Source organism: Rhinolophus sinicus, chromosome 2 (assembly GCF_057876585.1).
Source record: "Rhinolophus sinicus isolate RSI-liver-muscle chromosome 2, RSI-T2T, whole genome shotgun sequence".
Lineage (NCBI taxonomy): Eukaryota > Metazoa > Chordata > Mammalia > Chiroptera > Rhinolophidae > Rhinolophus > Rhinolophus sinicus.
The window spans coordinates 136362851-136372405 of NC_142502.1; the positions used below are offsets into that span (position 1 = coordinate 136362851).

The 9555-nt window shown below is 41.7% G+C and overlaps 1 protein-coding gene across 7 annotated transcripts in view; it reads left to right on the forward strand.

Annotated features, from left to right (window-relative positions):
• Positions 1–4990, forward strand: part of EVA1A (eva-1 homolog A, regulator of programmed cell death) — a 46481-nt gene extending 41491 nt beyond the window's left edge. For all 7 annotated transcript variants that reach the window (XM_074332235.2, XM_074332231.2, XM_088796072.1 and 4 more), the window contains one exon: positions 3744–4990. In XM_074332235.2, the coding sequence (XP_074188336.1) occupies positions 3744–4117 (374 nt within the window). In that variant the 3' untranslated portion in view covers positions 4118–4990. The remainder of the gene's footprint in view (positions 1–3743) is intronic.
• The last annotated feature ends 4565 nt before the right edge of the window (positions 4991–9555 follow it).

Below are 9555 nucleotides of genomic sequence, written 5' to 3' on the forward strand. Positions count from 1 at the left end.
ACTTGGATATCTAAGTCTCTCCCCAGGTTTGGGAAGGTCTCAACTATTATTTCTTTACATAAGCATTCTCATCTTTCCTCTTCATTCTCCTTTTGGAACCTTGATTATGCTGATGTTTGTACATTTGATTGAACCCTGTAGATCATGTAGGCTTTCTTCACTTTTTTTCATTCTTTTTTTTTCTGTTTGCCTCTAATTGGGTTATTTCAAAATTCCTATCATCTAGGTCACTTATTCTGTCTTCCATTTGATCTATCCCCATTCAGATTTCCTCTACTGACCTTTTCATTTAATTCATTGAATTTTTCAGCTGCAGTATTTCATATATATATATATATATATATATATATATATATATATATATATATAATCTCTTTGCTAAATTTCTCATTTTGTTCATGTATTTTTTTTCCTGATTTTGTTGAATTGTGTTTTGTGTTTTCTTGTAGTTTATCATTTTCTCAAAACAGCTATTTTGCATTCTTTATCCAGTATATTGCAAGATTTTGTGCTTGCTTTTGAGCTCAGTTATTTAAGGATTAATATCTTTTTGTGATTAGTTTTTTTTTCTTGATTCTTTATGTTCCTTATAGTTTTGTATTGCTAATTTTGCCTTTGATGGAGCAGACACCTCCTCAAATATTTACTAGTTGCCTTCAGATGGAGTAACTGTTGATCCTGTTATATCTGGGATTCTCTCTGACCTTGTATTTATACACCTGCTGTGCATTTCTTGTTCGCTTTTGTGACAGAATTCTTAAACTTTTATACCTTTGGTTCTTACAACTCACCTGGCTGGCTGCTGGAAACCTCTTTCCTGTTTCCCAGAAGGTGGAGCTATAGCTCAAGTTTCTGAATTTTTCTCTTGCCCACAGATCCTGGTCTGTTTTTCTGATGGCACTCCATTTACCTAATTCACTCTTCTGCTAATCTTGGAACTCACACAAGGAGCCACTGCGGGGGCGGGGGGGGGGTGAGTTTATCATATGGGGGTTTGGGGCTGCCCACCAGCTCGTGGGTAGATTCGTGCCTGAGGTTCTCCCAGAGGTTTATTGGTAAACTTCCTGCTGAAATCCTGAGTGAAGTCAGCAGGAATCACGTCACTTTAATACCCTTTGATATTTGTATCTGCTTCTTTCTCAATATCCTCCCTACCTCCAGTCATGGAGGTCCCGCTACGGTGATCTGGGTGTTGCTGAAGAGAAATGGGTTCATCCTACAGCATCCATCACAGCTGGGGTAGCCGCGCACACACACACTACTCTCCTTTTCCCCCTGTGGAGAGGTCACCATGGGATCATTCAGTTCTCTGCTGTGTCACTTTCAGTGCTGGAAGTTTCTCTTCTCCTTTCTGCTGAATCCCAACTTGTTTTGTTTGGTTGCTCCAATGGTGTGCTGGAATCTCCACTCTGACGAGATGGATTTACAAATTCTCTTTCTTCTGTGGGTATCTGCCCAAGTTGGCACTCTCTAGTTTTTTCCCCAACTGCTCTGGGAAGATTTGGGGTAGGTCCTATCTTTGCCTATTACAAAAGAACAGGTGGGCGACACTCCTCCCAGGTCCCTTGGCATATGTTGTTGGATCACACAACGCCCATAGAGATGCTTTGGTTTGTGGATGTGTGCCTATTTAGCTGTTTAAAAAAAGTGTGGGGGGTGGGGGGCAGGAGCAAGAGGTAGGGATGTCTCACATGCCATGATGCTAATGTCACTCTCTTTCACTGCATTTACGTTGTATGTTGATTACTCTTGTATTGACTGTTCATATTTTCTCATTTCTTCTCTACTCTTCTCCTCGTACCTATGATTTGTATTTATTTATTCACATCCCTGTAATATTGGTGGGGGTTTCAGAGAGAAGATGGGATCATAAGCGTATACATTCCATGTGCTATGTTTAGACTTATAGAGACTCTTGGGGGTATAATTTAGAATACATTGTACTTCAAAATGCCTGTGCCCTTTGATGCAGCTGTTCTATTTCTAGATAACTAACCTATGGAAATCTGTGTTCATTAAGAGATGTGTACAAGAACACAGGGACATTGACTCTAGCATTGATCGTAATAGTAAAAAATTGGAAACAATTTATATGCTATCAATAAAGAAATGGTTAAATAAACTATGATAGGTCTATACTACAGAACACTATGCAGCAGGCAAAAAGAATGCTATTGACATATCTGGAAATCTAAGAAATATTCTTAAATTTGAAAAACAAATATGTGTCATATATTGTCCCAATTATATTCTTAAAAAACCCACAAAACAATGTATATTTTAATTCATACTTACCAGTGAATATAGATTATGGAAAACGACATTGCTTATGTCAATCATGGGTCCTGTCAGATTGACAGTGCTCTATGACTCAAGGCCAGGCATATCCCCATGTTCTCACATTTACCTAGAAAGGAAAAGCTGTTCACCCAAAGGGTTTCATTCTGCTGAGTACATCATACAAGGATCATCACAGGGCCCACTAAGCATATTGTTCATCAACAGAATGATTTTTTTTTTTTCCCTAACCAAGGAAGAGCTCAAATTCCTTCCCCACAAGTTAACCTGATGAGGTCATTCCAAAATGCCTACCCTGGCTTTTAATCTGTGATTGTAACAATGACCTATTGCTGTGTGCTGTGTAGCAAATTACCTCAAAACTTAGTGACTTAAAACACACACATTTAGTATCTCTCAGTTTCTGTGGTCAGGAATCTGGGTTTGGCTTGGCTGGGTTCTCTGGTTCAGTGTCTCCCACAAGGTTGCTGCAAGACCAGGACTGTGGTCACCTCAAGGCTTCACCAGGGAATGACTGACTTCCAAGCTCGCTGACATTGCTGCTGGCATCATTCAGTTCTTTGCAGGCTATTAGGCAGAGGCCACGCTTAGTTCCTTGCTATGTGGGCTTCTCTGCAATGTGAAGCCAGCTCACCATATGGCAGCTGGCTTCATCATAGCAAACAAGTGAGAAAACCTAGAGTGAACATGAGCAAGTTGGAAACCAGGAAACCAGTCTTATGTCACCTAACCTTGGACTCTTTCATCACTTTTGCCATATTCTATTTGTTAGAAGCAAGTCGCTGGGTTCAGCCCACTAAGTCCAGCCTTCAAGGGGGAGGGGCTTGCATAAGAGAGTGAATACCATGACTTGGGGGCATCTTAGAAGCTGCCTACATTTGTTGACAAGGCCTGTGATGGTATATTTAGGATGAAAGACACCATTTGTCCTTGGTTTTATTTATAAATTTGTCGAGAAGAAGGGGAGGAAGAGGAGGAGGAGGAAGAGAAAGAGAAGAAGGAAGAGGAGAAGAATAAGGTGCCTACAACTGTGGTTAAAAGTTTAGTCAAGGGCTTGTAGGAGCAAATGCAGAAGCAAAAATTTTTCTAGTATAGGCGAAAATAGGCTTTAGACAGATGCATCGCTTAATCAAGTGATATGTAAGCATAGTTGCTTGCTTATAATAGGTGCTATTTTTCTTTTAACTTTGCATTTTGAAATAATCTCAGATTTAAAGTTGAAAGAATAGTAAAAGAATCCATACACCCTTTATCCAGATTCACCATTTGTGAATAATTATATTCTTGAATACATTATGCAGTTTGTCATATGGGAAGGCCCTGTCTGTAACCATCAAAGCTTTGGGGTCTGGCGAGAGGTGTGCAGGTAGGTTGGAGTCCTGTTCTCTCTCTGCACGTAGAGTTGTCCTCTCTCAAATGCTCTCTTTTGCCTCCTCCTCCTCCAGAAAACCCTGAGCGAGCAGCTCTGTACTTTGTGTCTGGCGTGTGCATCGGGCTGGTCCTCACCCTGGCTGCCCTGGTGATGAGGCTCTCTTGCCACACAGACTGCCGGCGGCGTCCCCGGAGGAAGTTCCTGCAGGACCAAGAGAGCAGCAGTGACAGCAGCGACAGCGAGGATGGCAGCTCAGACACAGCGTCTGACATCTCCATCCGGAGGCACCGCCGCTTCGAGAGGAGTTTGAATAAGAACGTGTTCACCTCGGCAGAGGAGCTGGAGCGTGCGCAGCGTCTGGAGGAGCGGGAGCGCATCATCAGGGAAATCTGGATGAATGGCCAGCCCGAGGTGCCTGGGACCAGGAGCCTGAACCGCTACTATTAGGGGCAGGACTGCTGGAAGGCTCCCCGAAGGGAGTGGGTCCCCAATGAGGGTGGGCACAGAGAGCTGAACGCAGTTCTGCTACGGTTACTGCTGGCACAGGAGATGAGCAGGACACCCCCGTTTTCTCCTTTGGGATGAGATTTGTGGAGCAGTAGAAAAACCCCATCGGTTCATCAACCTTTCCAGGCCTTGGAATGGTGCTGCAAAACACTCTCCCACCATGTGGACGGAGATGAGAGAAACAGGACTACGGTTTCTCTTGATTTCTGAGGATCTCAGAGTTTCTGCGGACTTCATTGCTATGAGTTATTCCTTTACAAAAGGAACGGTGGTCATAGCGTGAGGGCTAGGAACAGCAGGGTGAACTTTCTCCAGTAAATGCAATTTTCTAAATGACTTCATGCTGTGGAAGTTATTCTGATCCAAATAGCGTGAGCCATACTTATTATTTAAGGCTGATTTTTTAAAATCTTGTGTTGCAATAGCAACCTCGTCCATTTGAACTGGCACCTCAGGGATTAAAATCCTAATTTTTAGTATAGTTCCCACCTCATTCATGAAAATGAATAGAATTAATGTATTATGGGAGATGTGTCAGTGAACTAGACAATGACATTAACCTCAAAGGATGAAGGGTTTTATTTTAAATAGTTTATAAGATATCTATTAACATGCATGTTTGAAAATGCTGCATAAGAATAAAAGCTGTGTTTTCTCCCCTTTTGAAGAGAAGAAAATTTTGTTATGACTGTAGATAATCATGATTTCAAACATTTGTTTAAAAAAAAATCCAAGTTTGGATTGCCAAGAAAATAATGGGAATGGGAAATGAGGAATAAAGCCAAAATTAGGATGGGATTAAAAACATAAATGTTGCATAAAATCTTTTTTGTTTCATGTCTGTCTCTCTGGTTACCTTAAACAGCAGCCCGTTTATATAGGTGGGTTGGGTCTTTTGTCAGGCCTTTCAAATAATTGGAGAATTGAGAGAAATGGAAAAACTGGGGAATGGAGAAATGGCCCCTGTGTGATTATGGGCTTTTCATTTTCTTTATGTTGTATGTTATGGTTACAGTATAGTTGACTGATTGTTAAGCAGATAGGGAAATAGAAGACTTACCTAAAGTTAGAGATAAGATGGCGGCCCTATATGGAAAGGGGAATTTGGTTGGGAAGGAAAAGAGAGAGACAGGGCTATGCCACATTTAGAAATGGGTTACAGAGGAAGAAGCAGCCTCCTCCAGCCTGAATAATGAGTTTTATCTGTCATCTCCCTTCTCTTAGCCTGTCTGGATGCCCCAGAGCCTGCCTACTGGGAGGCTCTCCCCTGTCCACTTGCTTTGTCACCGTGCCTGAGAGGGGGGTCGGGAGACTTCCTCGGCTGGGGTTTCTACTACTTTAGCAACCTACTCTCTGAGATAGGGGCTTGGAGGACTGTCTTAAGATGTGAACAATCACAAATCTCTATTTACGATGTGCTTGAAACCCTCACAGGCTGGCCTGACTATATCATTTTGGGGTGGCCTCATTGGCTAGTAACAACTGCCAAAAATCTAGTTAATCAGCATCTCTGAATCTGGGTTCCCACCCTTGTGGTTTCAGTCCCTTGACAGCAACGCAGGAATCATCCCATTCCCCTGGGCTTTAAATGAACATTATCTATCTTGGTCTCTGCCTCTTATAAAAATGAAACAGTGGGGAAACTGCCTCCACCCCCCAGGATGCATCCAAAGCTGGCAACGGGGAGGGATTCACCCCTTGTGGCAGGGACTATGGGGGACTGCAGTGGTGGAGGTGTTTGGGAAGGTTCTGGGACATCTGGTTGTCCCAGTTCTCATTCCAATGTCCTAATACCTTTCTACCAAGTTCATGAAGTTTCCATTTTTAGGCTTTGCCTGAGGCACAAAATATACTAGGCAACAGTTTAACTCATGGTTTCACTTCCATATACCAAGGATTCTAGTTTTTCAGCCAAAGATAGGGAAACCTTCTCTATCTTGACCCAAGCAGTTTCATATTTTAGGCACGTCTGCAGCATGAGCCAGGACATGCCATTTTTATGGCAAAGCCACTGGAATTGGCTTGGATGGGACCAAAAGTTGAATGGAGTGGGGTCTCAGGAATCACCAGCACAGGGCAAATGGTGTTAGTAGGGTTGATGGAGACGCCAATATTGGGCCCATCTGTGTCTGCACATGGGGTGCAAGGGAGGGTTCAACAAAGGAACAATGGCTTCTGTCAGCACTTCTGTCAGAGAAAGCTGCCTCTCCAGCCCTCACCCTGAAGCTAGTTCCTTCCCATATGTCCCTGGTGCCTTGAGCTGCTGCTCCAGCACTGGAGCTCAGAGTGAGTAAGCCCGTCAGCGAGTAAGTCCATGTGTGGAATGTCTGGGACTCCAGAAGCCCTCCATGTCACTCAGCCACAACCTCCTCTGGTTTTCAAAGCCAGAAGTTGTGGGGACTTCTTTTCCCAGCATTGGAACCCTAGGCTGGGGAGCCTGTGTGGGGCTGTGACTCCTTACTCCTCAGGGCAGGATGTCTGCAGCCAAGGTATCCCTCCCAAATTTTAACCACCACATGCGGGTGTCGGGCCAGCCCATTTCACATCTTTGCCCTTTTTACCTGTCTCTATGTAGCTTCTTCATATCCATAGTTACAAGACTTCTGTTCAGCAGACTTCAGATTGTTCTCAATGACGATTATTCTGTGGTTTAGTTGTAATTATGATGTGGTTATGAAGGAGGCAAGTGCAGTGTTTTTCTACTCTGCGATCTTGACCGGTTATGCCACTAGGTTTTGAGAGGTGGTTTGTTACACAATACATCACTGGAGAATTCTTCAAACTGCATTCACCTTCTCCCAGACCCACTGCTCTAATCTATATTTTGTACAGGCATACATTTCTATGTCAGTTCATGACAAGACAAGTTGCAGGGTTACCCAAGTCAGAAATCTGGGACTGATTCCAGGTTTTTTTCTTTTCCTTTAAACCTCACATATAACTAAGTTAGCAAATCTTCCCAATTTTAAGTTATCTATATTTCTTGTGTCAATCTTTCTTTTACAACCTAATTCAAGCCCTTATTATCTGGACAACAGTAAAAACCTCCAAATTGTTCTCCAATTCTCGTCTCCCTCAAAGTCATCCTGAATTTAGACACTAAAGTGATCTCTATTAAATGTGTAGCTCTCCATGTGTCTGTCCCTCTTTTATCTTCCCTACGTTTTCCTGTTGCTTATCGAAAATGTCCAAATGCCTCTAGATAGCATGCCAGTCTCCCCATGAAGGCCCCCACAGCTTCATGACTTGCCCCTTTGTGCCCATTTTTCACTCCAACAATATTAAATTGCTTATAGTCCTCTTCCACACAGAATGAGCTAATCATTGCTTTGCCTAAAATACCTTTTCTCCACTCTCTTTCTCCCTCTCTGCCACTCACCCTAAAAGCTCCGCACAAGAGTTTCATCAACCAGGAAGACTTCCAAGCCTTCTCCAGGCTGGGCTGTGCATCATCCTCTAAGTTTTCATGTGTCCTATGCTTGCTATGATCATTGCTATCACCACTTTGTTGTGAAATTATCCATCTGTGCCTCTAAGGCAGGGAGTCTATTATGTTCATCTTGGGTCCCAGCAGGATGCACAGAGCCTGTCACATCATATGTTTTCATCAGTTATTTATTGAACTGTAGTATAGACTATGGTGTATTCACCAAACTCTCTTTCCTCTGCCTCTTGGGCACATAGAAGGACTGCATTTCCCAGTCTCCCTTGAAGTTAGAGGTGGCCATGTGACCAAGTTCTGCCCAATGGACTATAGTAGGCTTCCCTAAATGACATTTGCATTTGAATTTGCCTTCCACATGATCCTCTATACTCCCTTTCTCCCTATGTGCTGATTGGATGCACTGAATCCAGCAAAGAATTCTGTGGCTTTAGGGGGTGGTGGAGCCACAAAATAGAAAGGACCTGGGTTTCAAATGACCACACAGAAGGCCACCCACTGACCTGGAACATGCACATTGTACTTTGTGTGAGCGGAGAGATGTTGATGAAATGAATTCCTGGAGGACTCTTGACATCTCTGGTTCCAACTCTATTTCTACTGTGTTTTCCTGAAAATAAGACCTAACCAGAAAATAAGCCCTACCATGGTTTTTAGGATGACATCCCCTGAATATAAGCCCTAATGCATCCTTTGGAGCAAACCTTAATATTAGACTCGGTCTTATTTTAGGGGAAACATGGTAGATAGGCTTACTCCTAACTCATTCTTCATGAGTAAAATTGATCTTAAATTTTTAGAGGAAATTCTAGAGGTCAGAGTAACACTCTTATTTTTGGAACAATTTTTCTTTACTACTTTTAAGTTCCTTTTTTAAAACAATTTGATTGCATATGTACTGTGAAGTGATTACCACAATAAGGTTAGTTAACACATCCTGCACTCAGATTTACAACCTACTCTCTTAGCAAATTTCAAGTATACAATACAGAATTAACTACAGTCACCATGTTGTACATGAGATTCCCAGATGAATATAAGATATTTATCTTATAACTGAAAGTTGTACTTTGACGAACATCTCCCCATCTTTCCGACCCCAAGCCCTAGAAACCACAAATTTACTCTCTGTTTCTATGAGTTCAACTTTTTTAGATTACAAATGTGAGATCATGCAGTATTTCTCTTTCTCTGTATGACTTATTTCTTAGTGTAATGCCTTCAAGGTTTACCCATGTTGTCACAAATAGCCGGATTTCCTTCTCATGGCTGAATAATATTCCATAGTATATACCACATCTTCTTTATCCATTTATCCATTGATGGATACTTAGGTTAATTCCATGTCTTTGTTATTTCCAATAATGTTCCAATGAGCATGCAGGTACAGATATAGCCTCAAGATAGTGACTTTGTTTTCTTTGGGTAGATACCCAGAAGTGGAATTGCTAGATCATATGGTGTTATAGTTCTGTTTTAATTTTTTGAGGAACCTCCATACTGTTTTCCATAGTGGCTGTACCAGGTTACATTCCCACTGACAGTGTGCAAGGGTTCCCTTTCTCCATATTCTCACCAACACTTATCTCCTGTATTTTTGATAATCGTCATTCTAACAGGTGTGAGCTCATGTCTTATTGTGGTTTGGATTTGCATTTTCCTGATGATTACTGATGTTGAACATCTTTTTCAGGTACCTGTGGCCACTTGAATATCTTTAGAAAAGTATCTATTGGGGTCCTCTGTACATTTTTAAATCAGATTATTTATTTATTTATTTATTTATTTATTTATTTATTCATTCATTCATTCATTCATTTATTGAATTATATTACTCTTTTAGATATTTTAGAGATTAACTCCTCAACAGATATAAGATTTGTAAATATTTTTTCCCATCCATAGGTTGGCTTTTCATTTTGTTTACTTTTTTCCC